The following is a 23,365-nucleotide window of genomic DNA, read 5'->3' on the forward strand; positions in this document are numbered from 1 at the left end:
TAGATGGAGCATATAGTATAAGAAAGCCGCGGCTGGAATGATAACATCTGAATTTCTGTTATTCTATCCCTGTCGTATTTGATGACTATTTGTTGATCAAGAAATCAGTAATGTAGCATCTTTAATGGTAAATTTTATTGGCTTGTCGTTAATACTTACTTCTCAGTGCGTTTTAGACAATTTTTAGACAAATTTTCATGACAAGGCTATTATATTTCAATATAATTGTTAAAAATGTAATGTCTTTTCATTCATCTTAAATATTCTCACGAGTATACCCAAAATTAATCATCTTATTCCAAAAGCATCCAAACATCTGTTTGCTTCCGATGATAAATCAGAATAGAACAAAAGGCATTGACTCTCCATCTATATTTTTATTACCTCCATGGTTATACTAAGCGGGTGTGAGTTTCAAGGGGATTCTTGCTTTCCATTTTAAAGCATTTATGAAGCATTCCATTCCCGCTTTTCCAAATTGGAAAATTAATTTAGCTTTTCTGGTTTTCCCTGTCAATCATTTTATGAAACGCTATTGATATATTTGCATTGTCTCGATAATGACCATTTTCAAGGCCATTTTTATGTTCAAACTTTTCCTATCAATCATTTTATGAAGCACATTTGCTATTGGGACATTTGCATTGTCTCGATAGTGACCATTTTTACTTTCCAACTTTCCCCGTCGATCATTTTATGAAGCAATATTGGGACATTTGCATTGTCCCGATAATGACCATTTTTACTTTCCAACTTTCCCTGTCAATCATTTTATGAAGCAATATTGGGACATTTGCATTGTCCCGATAATGACCATTTTTACTTTCCAACTTTCCCTGTCGATCATTCTATGAAGCCCTATCGGGACAATATTTTGTCCCGATAATGACCATTTTTACTTTCCAACTTTCCCTGTCGATCATTTTATGAAGCACTATCGGGACAATATTTTGTCCCGATAAGGACACATTAGTTCATTCTGAATTCACTTACTTTGTAACCATATCGGGACATCTTAAAAATACGTTATCTGGATCATATCTTACCTTTTAAAGAATTCATAGTTTGGCTCGACTATCCCACACTTACCCAATCCCGGGAAATTTTATTATTTAGTAATGTCCGGTAAAACTACAAAATCACCATGTCCCGGTAAATATACCTGAGTAGGTATACAAGAAAATGCAAACAGTTACATCACTCAGAAATTTAAAAATATTAGCATAAGGTTCAAATATTCTGATGTCATGATTTTTAAACCAGTAAATAAAATCTTTTTCTTCGTTTTACATGCTAATAAATTGTTCAAAAGGTTTCTTAACATACAAATACTTTTGATACAGACTTTAATTGAAAAAAATATATACAGTGGAGTCTCCATAACTCGAACACCCACAGGGAATACAGAGTTGTTCAAATTAAAGAGATTTCGAGTATGGAGTAAGGTTTAAGGCACTGTTGAATGAAGGGATTCTATAACGCAATCTTGACTGTTCCTCCAATTATTGGGTTGACCTTTGCACCATCTTTGGTAGAATCCCCTCAAATTGAAGCGATCCCAGTGATAGGTTCCTTCAACAGCTCTGTCGTTTAGTCCAATCCATACTGCAGAAATCTTTAGTCGGCTAAATTGATCAAGGATATATTTTACTCATTAGCTAACAGATGCAGTAGTGTAGTCTTGACTTCCGTCCAGGAGGCCGGGGTTCGATTCCCATTCGGTGTCGTGATTTACTTAGCACGTGAATGTATCTTCGCTTGGGCTACCCATGCCATGTGAAGGGAATTCTGATACAAGAGTATGGAGAGGCTTCGAGGTGTGGCTCCTATACTTGTAAGGTTCGACCGTGCGAGGATGCACTGTCCTCCCGAGTCGTTCGAGTATATCTACTATAAGAGCTTGATGCGTCGCGGTCACAAGCTGGCAGAGTCAGATAAGTGGAGTGACTTCCTTATTCTAGGATAGTTTGCTGTCCTAGATGGTACCTGCTCAGTTCATCTCTCCCTCTATCTCATTAACTAAAAAGAAGGCCGTTTAAAAAGACCTTTGTGAATGGGAAGTTTTTATAACGTTTTAAAGAATAGATTAAATTCGGAAGTCATAAATTTTACGTTTTTGCGAAATATATTTGTTTTCCGGACAGTATTTTGGATTCACCTAACAGAAATCTTTAACTTACTGGAGTTCGTTAGCCAAATAAAAATGTTCTGCTGAGTCATTAATGGTTGCTAGGTAACCACCACATCTTCTGCATTCCTTTTGTGCGTCAGTCCATGTAGGCTTTCCGATGGATAGTGTATTGTGATGTTTCCACGTATTTTACGCTGCGAACTCTCAGAAGCTCTAAAAAAATAACGAGATATGATATCTCAGGCTCATTTACAATTGGCTTCATCAAAAAAATATATGAAATCAAACTACATTGTAAGGTTCAGAAACAGTCGGTAGGTAAAATGCACTGTAAGGGTTCGATGTCAATAAAACAGACATTACAGTAAACGATTTTTTCAAAGGAGTGTAGAGCACGGTAACAAAACCTGCCCAGTGCAGTTAGATTCTCTAGAATTAGGTAGTTGGGATGAGAACCGATGCCACTTACGAACAGTATTAGCACTGCATATTGGTGCGATCAACACCAAACTAAAAACTAACTTAAACATTATCTTGTCACTTTGCCACTTTTCCCAGAAGTTTTTTTCCCCAGACCTTGGAAGTTTGTAAATTTTACTGCTCTATCCAGCTGCTCTATTTATACTGCGCCAATGACTCAGATAATGATACTATTAAAACACACTTAACGTGGTATAGGATCACGTTGAATAGATAATAATAATAATAATAAAGCTTTACAGGTTTGCAGGCCACCGTGAAGACACATGGGCCTCTATAAACCGCTCGTACTTTTTACAATGATCTTTTTGAAATAGAGTTTTTTTCGCGGGCTCCCCCGGACTTTCCATTTTGTGTTGTCTTCCTTGATTTTAGCATTCATTTTTTCGGCTTCCTTACACCATTCTTTAATTATCTGTCTTTCATTTTTGGTCAAATCCTCTGTCACTCGGTAAGGAAAGCCTTTTTCTTTTGTTATTGCTTGCAACACTGTGTTCTTGTCCTCTTCGTTCGTAAATGTGACTTTAATTGGTCGGTATCTCGCTTTATCTTCTCTTTCTTTCGTAAATTTCCCGATCCGCTGTGTCTCGGTAATCTTTATAAAACGATCCAGAGAGCCTGAGCACGAACGTGCGTGAGTGCAATGGAAAAGTCCGCCAATGAAATGAATAAAATAAATGAAAATCTAAGTTTTGAATAAATATTCTTGTAAATTTTATGAACTTATAACCTCAAATGATGACCTCATCACCAAGATTGTCACAAACTTATAAGATTATTTCAAGACATTTTTATCAAGGTGGCACATGCCGAATTTGAAAGTAAACGAACAAGCCAATCACGAGATATAGGTTCCCGGTATCTATCTAGGAATAGGGCCCATTCCGAATGATTCGGTGGGTTCGCTTCTCTCGCCCTCACTCTTAAAACTTAACTACAGTGAAGTAGTTATCCCAAAGAATTGACTTTTCAAAATTTAGAAATTTTTAGTTTAATTTAAGTCCAGTCTTGACGTAGCTCTCGTGATTGGGTTTTCAAAGTTAAGAAATTTTTACTTCAACATAAGTACAGTCATGATGTAGCTCTCCCATACAATTGGAATTTCAAATAGAAAATTTTTCTTTCAATTTAAGTACAGTCTTGATGTAGCTCTCCCATATAATTGGGTTTTCAAAATATAAAAATTTTTAAATCAACTTAAGTGCAGTCTTGAGGGAGCTGTCACGTGTAATTGGTTTCTTTAAAATTACGAAATTCTTTCTTCAACGTAAGTCCAGTCTTGACGTAGCTCTCATGGTTGGGTTTTTAAAATTGAAAATATTTGCTTCAAAATAATTACAGTCCTAATATAGCTCTCTCATATACTAATTTCAAACAGAAATTATTTCTTACAACTTAAAGTCTATTCACGATAAGTGTGCACTCTTTTTTCATTTACCAATAACTTTCGAAGGAATTCTTCAATCTTTATAAATATGGTATCATTGGAAAGATATTAGTGAGTGGATCAATTTGAAATAAAAAAATCTTTAAGCAAATTCTAAAAATGAAGATGAAAATGAAGAAAAAAAAAATTAAGATCTTGTAGAAAGGTGCTATAACTATCATTTTCACTGAAGTGAATCCTTGATTATCGAACATCATCACTGTGAAAAGATTTCTCAAAAATAACCATTCAGTCAAAAGATATCAAGCAAAGTTATAAGCTGATTGACGTCTAAAAACGCTGTTTTCTGCTGTTTTCTGCTGTTTTTTGGGGTCAATCACTTATTAACTTTGTATCATAACTTTACATTGAATAAATATTTTAGTGAAATTTCTTCACAGTGATGATCTCCTAAGATCAAAGAATCTCTCCAGTGAAAATGAAAGTTATAGCACTTCTCTACAAGATCTTCGTTTTTTTCTTCTTCATTTTCATCTTCGTTTTTAGAATTTTTTTAAAGACTTTTTCATTTCAAATTGTTCCACTCACAAATATCTCTCCAACGATACCAAATTTATAAAGATTGAAGAATTCCTTCAAAAGTTATAGGTAAAAGAAAAAAGAGTGCACACTTATCGTGAACAGACTTTAAGTACAGTCTTGATGTAGAATTCTCATATAATTCTGATCTCAAAAAGAAAATTCTTTGATGAAAATTCGATGAATATCAAATGTCACTTTATACCAGACTTGAATGCTCTCTTTGTGATGATAACCCAGTTATTTGGTTTTCTGTTTTTAATGATCCATCACTTTAATGAACCACAGATAGCTTTGTTTTGAGTTCTTCTAAAATTCACACCAAATTGTTCTTCCAAAATCAACTTTTGTTTTTTTGTTTTTTTCACTGATAATCTTTCTGCTGTGATTCTGATCAGATCCCTTGATAGCTGTTTTGTAGAGGTGCTCAAAGTATCGAAAGGTCCGTCCGATACGAAAACCAACTTTGTAACAGACCCTCAACGCTGCCCAAAAGTTTGCGGGCATACCAACTGAAGTTGAAAATATGATATATTTTTTTCGATCTTATAATAATGGAAAAAGCTTACCTACATTTTGGTGAGTAGCAAGTTTAAAGAAAAGCAATTTAGGCCAGGATAGATCTCATCAAAAGTATTTTACAGCGGAATTATGCGCTGGAGAAGATCCTTTAGAAAACACATTTATAATTCTATTAATTTTTGTATTCCTGCATACTTATCAACGGTTCGGCGGTCGGCTTTTAAGGAGACTGGTAGTGAATTTACAAGGAAGACTTTTTCTCGGCACACGGCATTTCTAGGCTGTCTCTAACTACCGTGAAAAGCACAGGTCGAAATCATATATCGACGCCCCTGTGCGCACGAATCGAGATTCTATTCAGCGCGCAATCAACGAAGACAAAAGTAACCATGACGACCATCCAAGATCTTGGATGAAGTTCAAAGTTGATATTTTTATTCCCGTCGTTGAAAACACAACTAAAAAAAGTCATCAATGCTTTTTAAAAAGAGTCAGTGATAGAGAATCGTAACATAAAGTCTGTCTATTATTTCGATTCAATTAAAGTGACATTTCCATAATTCATATTTTAGTAATTACTGTTATACATTTGGGGATCATGTAAAAGATTTCTTTCGAAAGAAACTCACTTCAATTACACTTGGAGGTTTCTGGGGAATTCGTAAATAGTAAACTGCATACTGATACAGTCTGCTAGACAATAATAAGGTAATATTTGCTCTTCATCTTTGATTCTTTTTACAGTGATTAGATTGACATATGCGCGATAAAATTTCTATTATTGGTCTTCAGAGGTTAATATATTCTTTGAAAACTTAACCTCTGATACTCAGTGTAGCCTCTAACAGCAACCATGAAAGCAAGCTCCTACCAAAACTCAATTCCATATGAAAGACAGATTGAAGTGAAGCGTAAACAATTTTTAGCATTGGAATAGCTATTATATACTTCATCGCAAGGATATCTTACATTTTTCAAAAAGCGCTCTTTCAATCCCGTTGTTGTAGATTCATTACCAGTTGTCCCGAAAAATGACCGCACTGAAAAGTTGTATTGGTTAATCGAGGCGTTGGAAAGAAAATATAAAGTCTATTCACGATAAGTGTGCACTCTTTTTTCATTTACTTATAACTTTTGAAGGAATTCTTCAATCTTTATAAATTTGGTATCATTGGAAAGATATTAGTTAGTGGAACAATTTGAAATAAAAAAATCTTTAAAATAATTCTAAAAATGAAGAAGAAAATGAAGAAGAAAAAAATGAAGATCTTGTAGAAAAGTGCTATAACTATCATTTTCACTGAAGTTAAACCTTGATTATCGAACGTCATCACTGTGAAAAAAATTCTCAAAAATAATCATTCAGTCAAAAGATATCAAACAAAGTTATAAGCTAATTGACGTCTAAAAACGCTGTTTTCTGCTGTTTTCTGCTGTTTTTTGGGGTCAATCACTTATTAACTTGGTATCATAACTTTGTATTGAATAAATATTTTAGTGAAATTTCTTCACAGTGATGACCTCCAAAGATCAAAGAATCTCTCCAGTGAAAATGAAAGTTATAGCACTTTTCTACAAGATCTTCATTTTTTTCTTTTTCATTTTCATCTTCATTTTTAGAATTTTTTTGAAGATTTTTTTATTTCAAATTGTTCCACTCACAAATATCTCTCCAACGATACCAAATTTATAAAGATTGAAGAATTCCTTCAAAAGTTATAGGTAAAAGAAAAAAGAGTGCACACTTATCGTGAATAGACTTTAATTCATCGACGTATATTCATTATTCGAGGCGTATAAAAAACTATACTTGCGATCAAGTTGCTATCATCTTCTCTCCAGTTGCTTACCCAATTCTTTTCATCCGATGATAAGCATTTCTGTTTCTGCATGAGTACTTCACTAAGATTGACACATGATATTTCATTCTGCATCAAAGTGGGCATGAGTATCTCACTGTCCGGCAAGAGTTACTCTCGGGTACCTAATAGCCGTTCTCTCCCCCCCCCCCCGCGCTAATTAATTTTCCATCCAGGACATTCTTATCCCAACCCCCCCCCCCCCCCGCTTATTCCAATTCCCCCGGCTATTAGGTACCCGAGAGTTAATTCCAACTTGATGAGCAGATGTCAATTCCAACGCAATGTCCTTGTTCTGCAGAATCTTCTGAGTGGCTCGGTGATGACCGAGAAATTCGGGAGGAAGTTGAGATTGAGCGATTTTCACGGTTAGATTATCGTGTTGTCCGGTCACGCTTGTAGTTGCATTGTAATATTTGCTTAATCCCAGGATGGGTGTAGAAGACTATGAGATCTTTGACGTGTTTTAACTTGGCGTAAAGCTTCAGAAAGAAACGAAAACAAAAATCATCAAGTTGAAATTTGGCTTACATGATCAAATCTTCGGAACAAGTCTCTATTAAGACGATTAACCACCTTTTCCCAGAATCGTTTAATAAAATATTCTTGCAGAAGGTTTGATTCGGGCAACCCGCCCGCTCCGGTAAGCGGTAAGAAGGTTTTGGTCGTTGGAGTTGATCATTTGCAAACGTGATAGACAAACAAAACAATCACTATCGATCTACCTTAAAAGAAGAAAAACTTGGCGAATGAGACAATGCGCCAATTTTGGTGCAATTTGGCGGAATTTATTTTGACGATATAATAAAATTTCCAAATTTGGCGAGAATTAATTTTGGCGAACGACCCATTTTTGTTTTAGCTGAAAAAAGAGGGATAAAAAGGTTTTTAGGAGAAATAGAGACTAGTGTGAAAGAAACTTAAATTTGACGAGAATTTATTATGGCGAATGACCTATAAATTTAAATTTGGTGGAAAGAAATTTTGGCGAATTTGGTGAAATCTTTAGGCAATAATTCGCCAAAATGTCTTCCGTTAATGTAGGCTGTTCCATTCTAGTGACTTAATAAGTAAAAGGTATGTTATCTGTAAAACTACAAACCTCATCGGCATGAATTCCAGTGATTTTCAAGCCAGTCACTGAGACAGGGGTGTCAGAAATTCTCACCGAGTCACTTAAGACAAGGGTGTCAGAAATTCTCACCGGGTCACTGAGACAGGGGTGCCGGAGCTTCTTAGAGGGTCACTGAGTCCTGAGAACCGGGGTATTAAAATTTCTGACAGAGTAACTAAGAAAGGGAAAAGGAAATTCTCATCGAGTCATCGAGAAAGGGGTGTCAGGAATCGGACATCGTAACCGGGTGACTGAGATAAAAGTGTAAGAAAACCTCACCTGGTCACCGAGACAGGGGTGTCAGTAATTCCAATTGAGTCACAAAGAAAGGAAGAAATCTTCTCTAAATCATACATAAGCCTTCGTTTAAATGTACCTCACAATCAAAAGAAAAAATCATCAAATCACACGCCTGTGAAAACCATCATTCCTGCACAAAAATTTTCCGTCAGCGTGTGATTCTTAAACTTTACAGTTTGTGAGACTTTTGAAGTCTTGGGATACAAGTATTTCTCATTTCGGAATTTCGGTATAGATAAAGCGGCGCAGTATCGATTCTTATTACAATGATACAAAAACCGTCCTGCTTTTAGATCCTCCAAAATCTCTTCATAGGTTAACCCTATTAGCCCAAAGCTTTTTTGATTTTTGTATCCCCAGGGGGGGGGTGTAGAATCTACCACCCTCGATTATTTTTGATCTAGGAGAGCTATGGCCATGAAGGTATAAATATGTTCTTCATCATGACACAAATTTCCAAGAAGAAAAAAAAATTGATGACGTCATTCAAAAACCGCTAACACAAAATTTCCGCCCAAATATATGGTTTGCAAAAACGTCTATTCCAGTCGAACCAGAAGATTCTGAAAGATAAAAGGCTGTTCTTTAACATAATTGCCGGTTTTGCGATTTCCATAAAGATTTTTTCTTAAAATCTATGCTGATGATGAGTAGAATTTTCAAAATTTGATGACGTCATAAATGATGAAACCATCATTTTCAAAAAAAAAAAAAAAATTTTGAATTTATATTGCCAATGCTTATCACGTGTCAAAATTTGAAAATGATTGAATAAATAGCTCAGATGTAATCAGCACTTTAAGATTTTGAGTTTTAAGCGTTTTTAGCTGGGTTTTATGTCATGTTTCACAATAAAGTCATAAAAACTGATCTGGACAAACCTATGACCCTAAGATTTTGCACAAGAACTCATATTAAGATTTTTTTGAAAGTCAGAAAGTTTCAAGTCGTTTAAAATGGAAAAAAATAAATTCTCAGATTTTTATTTTTATATTTCATCCCAAAAAGAATTTTTTAACACAAGAAACAATGAAGGAAAAGATATGACACGTTCTAAAAAATCGATAAAACAAAATTAAACAGTTTTGACGCTCAATGTTTTGTGAACGTTGACTTCGCAAATGAAGAATCGTTTATGATGGATTCCCAAATCATTCAAACATGAAGACGTATGGGCAAAAAGTTCAGCAGCATCTTCATTTCCCAAATTGTTTGGTTCTCCCTTGCACCATCTTTTGTATCCACCGACTGCGTTGAATCGATCCCAACGGTAATCACCTTCTTTGGCTCTGTCGTTCAAACCAGTCCATGCAGAGCGAATCTTGTATCTCCTGCGGGAGTGAGAGGTATAGAGGTATATAATCATTTTTGAATAACCTCTCTAGTAAAGCTTTTGAAATAAATTCATCAGAAAACCAACTCTTTTTTAAAAAACGGTTTTAGCGGACCCGACCTTCATTTATCTTACAATGGACTCTCGCTATTCGAATCTTTCTAAAACTCAAACTGATTCTTAGTTCCCGTCAATAAGAAACGCTTCTAAAATACTTTCAACTATAATTGAATCCCCGGTGGGGGAATAGGTTTGCGAGGTGATGTTTGAGCGAAAGTTCGAAAGTCGACCCTTTGTGAGACTGAATATCGACGTTTTAGTGACCCTTTGAGAGACTATAATCAAATTTTCAGCTCAAAATTACCAGATTTTATGAACCTTTGAGGGGCTCGATCTTTGATCATTTCTTTAGACCGGAAATAAATACTCACTGTAATGCTCTAGTCAGGAAGAAATGCTCAGCTACATCATTGATGGTAACCAAATGACCACCACATCGTATGCATTCAGCACGTGCTTGAAGCCAGTTGTATGCTTTACGATGGATGGTGTATTGTGAAGTGTAAACAGTCTTCGTTGTGCGCACTCTCAACAGTTCTGCAAATAAGCAAAAGTGTTATATCACAAGGATATTGTATTATTCCAGAGAACCTCTTTTAAACCGGTTGAATTCTTCGAAACTTTAAGTTTTTTGGAATTCTCTCCGTTTCAATAGATTAGATCTATTTTATATAAGCCACACATCATTCAAGTGTTTAATCATAACGTAGAAAATCTCGGGACAAATAAATATATGTTCTCAGGCAAGTTAAGGCCTGTGCAAAAAATTCGATAAATCGTGACGGCCGTGACGGCCAGTTGTTCCACCCCTTTTTATGGGAAAATTTTTCGTTATTTTCACTCTTCATATTAATACCTTTCCAAAAAGTGTTTTTCCTTAATTTTCCCAAAATGGCTGAAACAGAATTTTTGGCCCAGGACTTTTTGGAAAGGTATTAATATGAGGAACATAACTCTGTAAAGATTTCTTCCAAAAAAGGGGTGGAACAATTGGCCGTCACGAGCTTTATGATTTGTTGGATTTTTGTGTTGGTTGCCATGGAAATGGCGGACATTTTTTACGTCAAAAATTAAATTGCTAATAACTCCTGGAATATTTATCCAAATGAACTGAAATTTTGTACGAAGGTAGAGTTTATAAATATCTTTTATTCCCAAAAAAAAATTTCCAAAAAATTGATGACGTCAGCATTTTTTGAGGAAAAACGAAAATTGCTGATTTTGCTGATATTAGATATTAGTATTTCAAATTTTTGCTGACGTCAGCAAAAGCGTTTTGCCTTAACTTTCCAAAAATGACTGAAAGAGAATTTTTGGCCCAGGACTTTTTGAAAAGGTATTAATATGAAGAGTGAAAATAACGAAAAATTTTCCCATAAAAAGGGGTGGAACAACTGGCCGTCACGGCCGTCACAATTTATCGAATTTTTTGCACAGGCCTTAACTTGCCTGAGTTTGCAGGGTTGAAGATAATAACTGAAAAAAAGAGTAATAATTGACTTACGGATGGTGCTTGCACCACAGACTGCAATAAGCATTAATCCAAAAGCTAACTTCAACATTTCGATTTGTGTTGGTTTCTTGCGATGATTGAATACTTGTTTCGTATTGATTACTCGATGAACTGATGATGGAAAGCTCACAAACGCCCTTATTTATACCTTTTTCTCGACAAGGAAGTTCATCGATTCTAATTTTAAAACTTCAAAGCATGGTCCATCAAAAGTCAATTTTCGAAAGCTTCATAAATCCAGATACGATTTTAATTAATTTCTTTGGTAGAAAGTGTTGGTTGATGTGATTTCTAAGCGAAAGCCAAATCAGTAGTTTTGCATTTAGCCACAAAAAGTCTTTCGTCAAGTGCGGTACGATATTTTGGTCTCAGTGCGTCTGTGAGAAGGGGATGTTGTAGTAGTCCTTCTCATGAATTATTGTTGCAACGAGTGCTTTGTTTTGAAGCTATTACCAAGGCAATTATATCCCTTGAGTGCTCAAGTGTTGATGCTTTTATTAATAGAGTAAAAGTTTACCTCTTGGAATCAACTACCATAGCATTATTTTGAGAACGAGGTAAGCGTTACTCGTGACGTAATTTATGAAAGGTCTATTCTGCCCCCGGAAAGTATCCTCAGAAAATTTGCGCCTAAATTAGTGATCAGAGAGGCCTCCTGGTGCCCCTTGTCTTTTGCCACCCCCCCCCCAAAAAAAAAACGTCCAACACTCTCCTAAGGCTTGGGGACACGAGAAGTTTTTTTTTCGATTGCGCAATGCAACATGCTCCATCCCACCAACCTGAAACGCTTTCTCATGTCTTAACCCCATTTTTCTTTTATTAACATTTGTGCTTCTCTCACTTTTGTCCTTGGGAGAGACAACATCAGCGTTTATTTTGGGTATTTCCCTCACTTTTTGTCCCATAAAACAAAAAAAGAAACCATGGGACACGCACTTTTTTCTTGTGTTGGTGGGATGAAGCATGTTGCATTGCACCAATCTCCGCTACTCTTGCAGATTTTGTTGAATCAATCATTAATAAAATTCATTAAAAATATAGGATTCATTTAACTGTTTTCATCGCCAGGCTTCCAGGAACAAATCTACCAATAACAAAGATGTTTCGATTTGGAAGATGTGGGCGGAAGTCATTAGATAAACATCTGCTTTCAGGAGTCTTCTTATGAAATATCCACAATGCTAACGAGCCTCGTGTCTTGATGAGGTGGGTCACCACACGATGATTTATTGCATTACCTACTTTTAAAGTGGAGTCTCTATAACTCGAACCTCTATAACTCGAACGTTTCCTTAACATCCTTAACTTGAACAAGTTTTCTCGTCCCTTCAGTTAACAATGCCATATAAACCTTACTCCATAACTCGAAATTTCCATAATTTTAAACAAATTTGGGTTCCCCGTGCTTGTTCGAGTTATGGAGACTCCACTGAATAATTATATGCCAATAAACCTAATCCACCATTTATGATGGGAAAGCAATGCAATGTCTTCTCCATAAGAGTTGGGCTTGAGATCACAAATTCGATTGTTCACAGCTAGAAAATCCAGTATAGGGGATGGCTTGTAATTTTTGAATGTTTCCGATAGGGATTAAAACACCCCCTCTCCCAGACCCGGTAGGATTTATTCAGCCAGTGGGGATAAAGATAATGGACTAAAACTCGATGGGGATTGATAATTCCCATATCTTTCATGGCTGAAGATTCAAATTCTTTTTTTTTCAAGTCAGAAATGTCAATGGGGATGGGAAAAATAGCATAATATTTTGCAGTGGGGATTGGTTTAATTAATCATTTTCAGTGGGGACAAAAATTAGGGTATGATTTTCCACCGGGGACGATATCGAAGGGTTCCCAGTGGGTCTGTGAGAAGGGGGTGTATTAAAGTTCAGAATATTTTTATCCCCAGAGGGACGAAGATGTGATTTAATGAATAGTTGAATCAAGAATCTCTTTCTAGATCCTGCAATAATAAATTAGAATCATTACAGACCATACCCTTTTAAATGTTACGGTGGAATCAGAAGGGTCTTAGTTTCTACCAGCCCTTGCCAAAAATAAACTCAAGCATTTGAGGAAAATATTCTTGAAGAGAAAAGTAAAACTGAAAGATATAATGATTATGACAGTTTAATGGGTACGCCGAAATAGCTTACAATACAATAGCTTTTGATCATTTTTGGAAAAAAGAGGAGGAAGTGATTATTGAGTCTACCCGCGTGCATCAAATAGGCTTTTAATTTCTTAGAACAAATCCCACATTAATGAGCTATAAGAAGTTTCTCAAACCACCAATTAATACTCAAATAACCTCTAGCATCGACATTTTGATGCCCTAAAACTTCATTTGCAGTAATGTATTATCTAATGAAATAACCATCTCTTCCAACATCAGTAACAACATTACCTTCTTTTTATGCACAGTAATCAAAAGATATGCTGCTAAAAACACACACCTGCATCATTGACCCGGTGTGAGATAAAAATGGAGAAAAAATATCAAATTCTATAGACCTTAGTGATGCATTGTGGGATTGTTTCGGGAGTATTACAATAGAAATCTCTTAGGAATTCCTCGAGGGAATTATATTGTAAAACAACCCCACAATGCATCACTTTTTTAGAAAAATCAAAAAATTGGGTAAATTTTGGCTTTCAGGTCACAAAGTAGGAGCTACAATTTTACTCTTAGCTTAATGGCACAAATTCTTCTTAAAATATTATTTTTACCTTATTCAGTGTATTTTTATGTATTTTTGTATTTTTAGTGGGGTTTGGGGTAGAAAGAAATTTTTAAGGCATGAGGTAGTCAAGTACAGTTGTTTAGATATTCGAAATAGTTACTTATTTCCCATCGAAAACGCGTGACTCAGGTGGTTTTCAACATTTTCTCGCAAACGCCAGATTAATAGTAAGATCTATCGCTAGATTTTGAAAAATAAGCTGCGCGAAAAGAAAGAAAGGGCTAGATTCAATCCGTCGTTCTAAATGCAGCGCAAATCTTGAGGCTTCACTTTTTCTTGGTTGAGAAAGGTTGAAGATTTCTTTCTAGCACCCTCGGGGCTTTAAGCACGTGTTATGAGTGCGCGAGGATTCGAAAAACTAAATGGTAGCGAGTGACAATTTCCATGTAAGGATACAAGATGCTCTAAATTATTGATGTTTGCAAATATGAACGGATTTATGTCGATTATTTGCCAATTAATCGAACAATTAAAATAATTGGGGGCAAAGTTGCCAAGATCATTCGAAATATGATTGATTTATTCGCCACAAACTTTATTTTTAGTAAAAATTTGCATTCTTTTGATACTTTGTTAAGTGGATTTTTAGGTTCTTACCATTTAGGCTCAATCTTATTCATTAACGTTAGCCAACATTTTCAAGTATAAATAGAGCTCGATTTTAAGTGCAAATCAAGACATCGAATGGGACAGTGAATTGAGGAATTAAGTCATAGAAGACATAATGAATAAAGAAACATTGAAGCTATTGGTCGTTTTGATTCTAACAATCCACTGTAGTGCTAACACCATTCGTAAGCATTTAATAAGTATTCTATTCTAAAGCACCCCTGTCTCGGTGACCCAGTAGGAAAACTTTCATAAATTCTTAAGTGGTACGATTGACCTTAGCGGGGAAAACTTCGTCGGGGAAAATTTTCGTCGGGGAAAAATATTCGTCACTTGCTGGTAGTTGGTAAATGCATTAAGGCCGGGGAAAATTTTCGTCACTTGACCAAAATTTCGTCACTTTTCCCCGATTTCTACCCCCGTTAGGATTTCGATAGAAATTTCCATTCTCACTGTTGGAATAAGTTCTACTGGGACAGGAGTGCCAGGCTAACTGATATATACTTTATTTCGATTCCAGAATTGCTGAGAGTTAGAAAAACAGAAATCATTTATACCTCGCAATACACAATCCACCAGAAGGAACTGACTTGGTACGAAGCACGTGCCGAATGCGAAAGTTGCGGTGGCAATCTAGTTACCATTGACGATTCGGCCGAACACACATATCTCGTTCAAAAACTGAAGTAAGTTTTCTTGAGATTCCTGCTTGGTTTTATTTTGGCAGAGTTTCCAATTCGAAACATACCTCTTTCAAAAACTGCAATCAAATCAGTCTGGTAGAAAAAGCCCTAACCTTTGAAAATAGTTTCTGCGTGGAATTTTCAGTACAAGCCTGTAGAAACAAAATTTCTACAAAGTTTTCTATGATAAATTTCACGCTATCTTTATCTGGAAGGGCCCAAAATTTAAAGTTTTGCTGTTTTCTAAAATCTTTCTTCATGCCAGACGCTATTAATCGAACAGTTCGATGACCGAACTAATCGAACTTTGTCGAACTCAATCGAACGACAAAAGTTCTATTAAATTCTTTAATCAAAGTTCGACAAAGTTTGATTAAAAATACCCTTCGATTGGTTCGATTAATTACGTCTGGTTCATGGAGTAACCAATAATGACGCTTTAAATATTTATTCAAATAAGGCAGAAAACATATCAGGTGTAGGATAACAATAGACGATATCGGCTTTCCGAATTCTCCCCGAATGATTAACCATGATGCATTGCGCAAAAAATTCACGGAAAGTCAATATCATCCGTGAATTTTTTTGCGCAATGCATCATGGGTAATCATTCGGGGAGAATTCGGAAAACCGATATCGTCTATTGTTTTCATAAATATTTCCTTTAAGTGAACTGAAAGTCGGACAAGTGTGGATTGGTTTAAACGACAGAGCTAGTGAAGGCCGATTTCGTTGGGTGAAAGATGATTCGGAGGATGGTTTCAAACAATGGTGTAATGGCCAACCAAACAATGTGGGCGGCCACGAAGATTGTGTTGAGCTTCGAGATAAAATTCTTGGCAATTGCTTGAATGATCGCCCGTGTGGTTCCTACAGATTACCTTTCATTTGTGAAGTCAATATTCACAAAACATTAACTGTCAATACCTTTTAAATTTTTTAACTTTTATTTCTATTTTTCGTAACGGTAAGATTGATATCCTCTCCCACATCTTTATCTAAGCTCAGTTTTAATTCCCTAGAGAATTAGGATAGTCAAACAAGAAGTAAAGAGATGCACAGCTAAACAATGTACTTTTTCAAAACCGTTAGTCTCTAACAAAGGTCAGAAAAATCATTCCTGTTGATCCGCAACATAATAAAATCCTCCCTAATATTTTCATTATAGTGATAGTGGGAATAATATTTTGAATAAAGAAAATATTTTTTTGATGGATTTTTCAAAAGTGATACAAAGTATATCCTCCGAGATGGCCAATTTTCATCGTTGTGCAGTTGTTGATTTTTTTTTTTTGAAAGTCTGGAAAATTGAAGAACGAGAACATAAAAATTCGAAAACTCCGATTCCAATACTTTCATTTGAATACTGCTAGATCAGAAGAGAGTAACATATCAAATAAGCATCGGTATTTCAATATTTGTGATCCCCGTACGCCTCTCCCCAGGATATGTCTACAAAGGCAATCTACAGACAAAGGGATGGGAAGGAATATTTCTTTGATATTTTCTTATGAAGATCGTTGATTGGTTGATCAATCAAGAATTATACTGTTTCATTTCTAGTGATTTCATAATCAAATATTTGACACATATGAGATGATAAGATAATCAATACAAAACTAACTAAAAGCTAAACTAGCTAAACTAGCTAAAAGCCAAACTAATTATATCTATCTACAACCAAAACTTTCTACCAAAGCAAAGACTTAGAAGAGAAAGACGTCGCAGCGCATAATTATGCAAAATTATCTCTTTGTTCGGACAAAAGAAATTTTTCCCCTTTGATCTAACGTTAGTTTCCGACAAGATCCAAAAAAATGGCCGCCAAAAATCGAAGGCCACCAAATTTGGAACTACTCGTCCATGTAATTTTGCTAATTATGGTCTAATTATCATGAAATATGTCATGAAATTGGATTGGTTTGATTTTAGAATAATTATATTATGAAATAATTTTATTTGAATGAGGAAATCTGGTCAAAACATAGCCTAGAAATCTAAGCCAGATTGATTCAGTCACTAGATAAAATCTGATGGTTAAGTTGTGACTGAATATCTAGCTTAGTACAAGTAAACTCGGTAGCTTATCAACTGACAACAACGAAAATTCAAAAATCGCGCTCGTTTGTTACGTAAGCGAACATAATTAGCATAATTTATGTGAAAAGTCCCTTTAAAAATGGCGGAATCAAAATGTAAACAAATAAGAAGCACGAAATGCTTGAAACAAGAGCAGGGAAGTTACTTACGAGCTGTGCAAGTTGAACACAATTTATTTACGTTATTTCTTGTACACGAAGCCGAAATTAAACCCCAAAAGCTCCAACATTCAACAATAAATCAAAAACAATACTTTAACTTCGTACAATATGTCTTTACGAGTTTTTTAAATCAGTTATTTGTTCAAAATCAACCAAAACACTTTAAAAATCCTCATAAATTCCTTCTCTAAAATGTGCTGAAACGCCATTTTGAAACTTTATTTTGTTTATGTTTTGAATTCTTTCAAATATGTTTTTGGAAATGGCCCAACATACAAAGCAATAAAATTCAAAATAGAAGATAATTTATCAGACACAAAACAACCACGTAAAAGAATGCGCTCCTTTGAAAAATGAATGCTGATTGGTTAAAAAAAAATTTGATCAATAGCTGATTGGTTGAAAGTGACGTATTGACTGATTTTACGTCACTTACGACCAATCAGCTGTTGGTTCCGTGATGTAATGTCAGAAGACATTGCAGTGGTGCATATCATAACCCGTGTATTGATTTAAAAAAAAATTCTCTGCGATGGAGTTATGGCGGGAAATGTAAAACACATGTTGTCTAAAAAATTTTTTTATGTGTGTGTAGTTTTTTCTCGAGAAGATCTCTCAGATTTTCTCACATCAATTATTGTTCTCCTACACAATTGAAATATATTTTTGAATAATGCGTGTAAGTAATGTCTCAAAATCCTCTGCGTTAGAGTATTTTTTCTTCCAAAAAACCTCTTTTCTTCTAAACATAACTTTTTGACTATTTGTGAAAATGTCACCATGAAAATGTCACCATGAAAATCTAAGACACATAAAAATGGCTGAAGGCGTGTCATCAATTTCAGCACGTTCTTGTAAATTGTGTGGTGTACAATTTAAATTACGTGAATCTAGAAAAAATATTTTAAATCATCCAGAATTGATCGAAGATTTGAAACAAATAGGCATTGAATTTGATTATTTATTCGGTGAGGATAGCATCCATTTAAAATGTGAAAGACACATAAAATCAATCAGAGAAAAAGATGAAATCCGAGAGTCTTGGGTATGTCCTGTCATCAAAAAGAGAAAAAGAAATGAACACGATCCCATTCCAGCTGTAAGTTACTACTTTCAGGTGATTTTATAGACCCCGCCCTCGGACCTTGTTAGGACCCCTTGTTTTTTAATTTTTGAAAAGATTCCCAGCTAACAAAAGAAAGCCCCAAAAAAGCTCCTCATTTTAACTCTAAAAGGCCTAAATTTAGTCTATTTTCACTCTTTTTTAGTGTTTTTAGAGGTACAGTTTCCAACCCCCGTTTATTAAATTTGAAAAAATTTTCCACGCCCCCCCCCGTTTATTTTGAAACCCCCCCCCCCCCCCAAATGATGTAAAATACAAGAAAATCAAATCTCGGAATAATCACAACCCACTTAAAAACTTTAATTCTAAACTTTCTGCGAAAAGTCATATTTGACAATTTTTTTCTTTCTAGGAGCAACATTCTTACACAAATTCTACAGACAATGGGCTCGACCTCAAAGCAATCTCTGAAATATGCAAGGAAGAACTTTCCACAGCATATTCAGCGAGTCCAAAGATTAAAGATACCAGTGTTGAAGCTATAACAAGTGTTGACGAGAAAGAAATATGCCAAGAGCTAGATCAATTGTGTCCCCTCCTTTCAACTGTGATCAACGGAGCTATTGGTTGCGATGAAGAAAATGTGAAGTTTGGGACAAAAGCTACTGTTTATGGTATATTGTTAAAAGCTAGGTAAGTCATAATCAATGTTCAACTATTCAAGGATTTTTCTTCGATTATTGAGTGTGGTTTTGTCGAATGAAGACCTCACTTTTCAAAATTTTTCCAATTGTAGCAGACAAAGCTTTTAAAGGTTTCAATTTTTGATGATAGTAAAACATTCATCACTCTTCAATCACACAGGTACCCAAGAAATAAACCAATCCTTCTCGCGCACCGAAACGACCAACTGCTAATTGCTGGTAGAACAACGAGAAGAGTGTTTAAATGGTTTAACAAAATTGGTTTTACAAACTCATACTCGACTGCGATCACCAAAAACAAAAAGCTAGCTGAAAATCACGATGAAGAAGTAAAAAGATGGAAGGAGAAGATAGAAAAGAACGAAGAGAATAAGCCTGAGTACCTTGTATGTTCTGTATGAATTTGTCAGATCGACCTATTTTGATGAGAAATATTTTTCAATTTTTGAATTCTTCCCTTTGATGTTGCAAAATCTATACTGTAGAAATTATTTTTATGAAAAAAGGGCAGCTATCTTTCTAAAATCTTTTTTTTTTTATTTCAGCTGACCAGTGACAATTTTGATCTTGAACTCCGAACTCGACACCAAGGAATCAATAATCCAAACGAAACCCTCCACTGGATGAACAGTATTGCAGCTAAAGACCCTGTTCTTCAATCTCAAGGTAAGTGTTTTATTTTGGTAGAGCTGTTTTGCAAATCTTTAACCCAAAATGACCAAAATAGATAACCAAATGTTTGGTGTAACCAACATGGGAAACAGTTATACTTGGCCATATTTTTTATCAGGCTCAAATTTATGCTTTTTCACATGCTTAACAATCCGAAATATTAAAAAACTGATCTATATTTTTTTTCATTGTATTCTAGACAATCAACCTAAAGAATATTATGAAAACTTTTCAATCCTTCCAACCGTTCAAGACCAAGTGGACATACTAGACGATTTTAAATTTTTGGTCACTCGTTCTATCGTGAAATTCATGCCGAAGCTTTACAGTTTTCAAAAGTACATTCCTAAACATATGCCTCATCCATTCACAGAAGAGATGTCAAAAAAATCAGAAGTGGTATGATGGCATTAAATTTGATTAATTCCTCTCATTTTGATATCATACATTCGTCACAGTTCTCTTGGTGACATTTGGAGATCAAAGCTTTTCAAAAGTTGAACTAATTAGATTCTTTAAAGTTTGAATGGATAGGATATTAATTTTCATTTCATTTCTTAACCAGGTTCCGTTAGGGTTGATTTTTGAAAATGAAAATGAATCGTCAGGAATGAACACTATACTTGATCATCTCCAAAAGGAATATGTTCCCACTTACATAAAAGAAGACGGAGAAACTGAGGTATATACTGTGGGAGTTACAATATTACATACAATGACTTTGTTTGATGATATAAATATTTTTTTGTCAAATGAAAATGTGATTACAAAAAAAAAATCAGAACATAAAGTGTAAATGATAAACAATATGCAAAATATTCATATCGTTCAGGTACTTGAAAAAATTCGTTTTGCCGGTGACCAAAAAACTGAGGTTCGAGCTGACGCAATCATCCGGACAATGTCTGACGGCGATACGAAATATGATAGACTAGAAGGCCTACACCCTATGTTTGCCGACTGGCACTTGAAAAGAACATTTAGCGAGGTAAGGAAAAATCTCTTTGCAGGGGTCTATCGTAAAAGTCATGCCACTTTGGATTTTTATTGACCTCAAAAAGGAAAAACAAAAACGCACAATCCATTAAACCACAGAGAGATGATAATATTTCATTTTTTTCTTCATATCATCAGGTTAAAGAAAGTTTGTTCAACCATTCAAACTCAGGGAGTGAGTTTGGAACATGTCGCTGGGCAATGAATGTCTTAAGGAGTACAAATGCCAAGAAAGGACCCCATGATGCTTTCAATGCTTACTCTGAGTATAATGACAAAGAGCTGGACGGACAAATTTTGGCTATTGCAATGACATACTTTGGGATGGAAAATGTTGATGGTAAGAGAAACATAGGATGTTTGCCTTGAGATATCATAAAACATATACAATCCGAACAGGAACATTTAGGCTACGAAAACTAAACTCACTCATGATCTTTAAAAAACTCTAATTTATGTTTTTATCTTTAATTTTTATTTCTTTTTCAGACGATCCAGTACCTACTGACCTCGAAGATACAAAAGATGCAAAGATTGAGTGGTTAAAATCAGCAGTAGACTCTATTATCGAGCAGTAAGGATCTACTATTCTCAAAATATAAACAAGCATTATACAGTGTGTCCGGAAAAAAGCAAACAAACATTTGTCTAAAATATAAAATCTTCAAGATTTGTGTTCCCATTCAAGACGTATATTTATTTATCTTATAAATACACAAAAAAAAATTCAAATGAAATGATTAGTTCAAAACCATAAGAGAAAAGATTTCGAGGATTTTATTTCATATAAAATTGTGGCCACCTTTTTCCGGACACACTGTAAATTAAGTAGAATAAAAAAAAAGACTAAGTCAATGAAATTAAATTCTCAATAATAATACTTTATCTCTAACTCACTATGCAACTTAAATACTATTCAAAATACTTTAAATGAAATGACAAAATGAAGTCAAGCATTAACAAGCTCTTTATGCTTTATCTTTAGGTATGTTATACAATACAACAACGAAGTCCAAAGGGTGCGACAAAGTTTCGAAAAAGTCAATCAAAAAGTCCAACCTGAGCTTTATCATTGTGTGAAAGTTGAGTTAGGAGAGTGCAATCATAAACCATTCCAGAAGAAAGGTGCTAGAAACAATCATGAAAAGAAAAAACATGGCTATGACAGGTAAAATATTTTTGAATAAAGTTCCTAAATCCTCGAGAATATACTTGATCATGCACATGTTAAAAATGAGTTCTTTTCAAACAATAAATTAATAAAAACTATGAAAACAAAATATAAAAAGTTCTCTTTTAATTAAGTGATATTTTGACGAAAGATAACAAAAATGATAAAAATAAGTACTTTTATATGCCTTTTTAATTTCAAAATAAATAACTAGAAACTGGTAAGACAAATCTAAATGTTGTCTAATTCTTAGAGAATCAGCAGAAAGCAATATTGAAGACAGAAACAAAGAGGAGGAAGAAGAGGAAAGCGACCCAAACGATTATGTATTTGATTATCAGAAAGCTCTGTTCACCATGAATCTCTACATCAGAAACATCAATGATGCTATAAGAGAAGGGGATGGGGAAAGACTCATGAGAACTTACAAGTTTGTATTGATTTATTTCAAGGCGACTAATCACCATCAATACTGCTACTCGTTAATCAAACTTTTCCATCAAATCAAACTGCTACCAGACATGGCCTTCAAACTTATCTGGTGTAGATTCATCAACACAGCAGGTTATCTTGGAAGGAACATAAGTTTAGACCTACATCTTGAGCATGTTAATGGTTTCTTGAAAGAACTCATGAAAGGCTTGAGAAGCAATGTCAATGAGAAAAACGCTAAACGAAAGGCTCATTCTCTTAATAATTTGATGAAAATTGTCAACAACACAGAAGCAGTCCATTCTATTAAGACCACCAAAGGACACAGAAGAGAACCTAAAACTGCTGCTGATGTAAAAAAACTAGCTCAATCATACAAAAATGCCGAAGTGTTTGTGTTAAAGGAGAAAAGGCACCATGACTCCTACCCAAAATTTGAGAAATGTATTTTGAAAAAGCTTGACATTACAGGATTTGTCAATTGGATGAAAACAAAAGAAACAGAATTTAAAGATAAATACTGTAAATAATTATGAGTTCCTGAAGTACAGGGTGTCCATAAAAAATAGGACAGAATTTGATATATAGAGAAAAATTGGCAATAAAAGCTCATCATATAAAAAGATTATGATAATTAGTTTCTCATTACATTTTTAATTCCAAAAGCAATTAAATTGCCTTTTCATGATGAAAAATTTATAACTTAGCTTGTTAAAACTGTTGCGTAAATTATGAGGATTTTTCTTTAAT

At 34.8% G+C, this 23,365-nt stretch overlaps 3 protein-coding genes across 3 annotated transcripts; 2 read left to right on the forward strand and 1 right to left on the reverse strand.

Annotated features, from left to right (window-relative positions):
• Positions 1-8,959: 8,959 nt before the first annotated feature.
• On the reverse strand, positions 8,960-11,395 carry LOC136802104 (C-type lectin domain family 17, member A-like). Its single transcript, XM_067058825.1, has 3 exons — positions 11,270-11,395; positions 10,137-10,302; positions 8,960-9,703 (listed from the first exon to the last, which is right to left on the reverse strand). Exons 1-3 carry the CDS (start codon positions 11,325-11,327, stop codon positions 9,448-9,450), a joined length of 480 nt encoding a protein of 159 aa, XP_066914926.1. The 5' UTR covers positions 11,328-11,395; the 3' UTR covers positions 8,960-9,447.
• A 3,353-nt stretch (positions 11,396-14,748) lies between these two features.
• LOC136802037 (echinoidin-like) lies at positions 14,749-16,250 on the forward strand. The gene is made up of 3 exons (XM_067058743.1): positions 14,749-14,818; positions 15,154-15,319; positions 15,986-16,250. The coding sequence occupies exons 1-3, from the start codon at positions 14,749-14,751 to the stop codon at positions 16,248-16,250; spliced, it is 501 nt and encodes a 166-aa protein (XP_066914844.1).
• Positions 16,251-21,156: 4,906 nt separating this feature from the next.
• Positions 21,157-23,203, forward strand: LOC136802114 (uncharacterized). Its single transcript, XM_067058834.1, has 4 exons — positions 21,157-21,352; positions 21,502-21,586; positions 21,998-22,180; positions 22,437-23,203. The coding sequence occupies exons 1-4, from the start codon at positions 21,214-21,216 to the stop codon at positions 23,143-23,145; spliced, it is 1,116 nt and encodes a 371-aa protein (XP_066914935.1). The 5' UTR covers positions 21,157-21,213; the 3' UTR covers positions 23,146-23,203.
• Positions 23,204-23,365: the final 162 nt, after the last annotated feature.

This window comes from Clytia hemisphaerica, unplaced genomic scaffold (genome assembly GCF_902728285.1).
Source record: "Clytia hemisphaerica strain Z4C2 unplaced genomic scaffold, Clytia hemisphaerica genome assembly, whole genome shotgun sequence".
NCBI classification, from domain to species: domain Eukaryota; kingdom Metazoa; phylum Cnidaria; class Hydrozoa; order Leptothecata; family Clytiidae; genus Clytia; species Clytia hemisphaerica.

Excerpts from the sequence above, each read along its gene's own strand:
- LOC136802114 (XM_067058834.1), top strand. The coding sequence starts at position 21,214 with ATGAATGTCTTAAGGAGTACAAATGCCAAGAAAGGACCCCATGATGCT. Across the intron at positions 21,353-21,501 it reads TGGGATGGAAAATGTTGATG|ACGATCCAGTACCTACTGAC; the intron begins GTAAGAGAAACA and ends TTTCTTTTTCAG. Across the intron at positions 21,587-21,997 it reads GTAGACTCTATTATCGAGCA|GTATGTTATACAATACAACA; the intron begins GTAAGGATCTAC and ends CTTTATCTTTAG.
- LOC136802037 (XM_067058743.1), top strand. The coding sequence starts at position 14,749 with ATGAATAAAGAAACATTGAAGCTATTGGTCGTTTTGATTCTAACAATC. Across the intron at positions 14,819-15,153 it reads CTGTAGTGCTAACACCATTC|AATTGCTGAGAGTTAGAAAA; the intron begins GTAAGCATTTAA and ends TTTCGATTCCAG. Across the intron at positions 15,320-15,985 it reads TATCTCGTTCAAAAACTGAA|TGAACTGAAAGTCGGACAAG; the intron begins GTAAGTTTTCTT and ends ATTTCCTTTAAG.
- LOC136802104 (XM_067058825.1), bottom strand. The coding sequence starts at position 11,327 with ATGTTGAAGTTAGCTTTTGGATTAATGCTTATTGCAGTCTGTGGTGCA. Across the intron at positions 10,303-11,269 it reads CTGTGGTGCAAGCACCATCC|AACTGTTGAGAGTGCGCACA; the intron begins GTAAGTCAATTA and ends GCTTATTTGCAG. Across the intron at positions 9,704-10,136 it reads TTCCTGACTAGAGCATTACA|GAGATACAAGATTCGCTCTG; the intron begins GTGAGTATTTAT and ends TCACTCCCGCAG.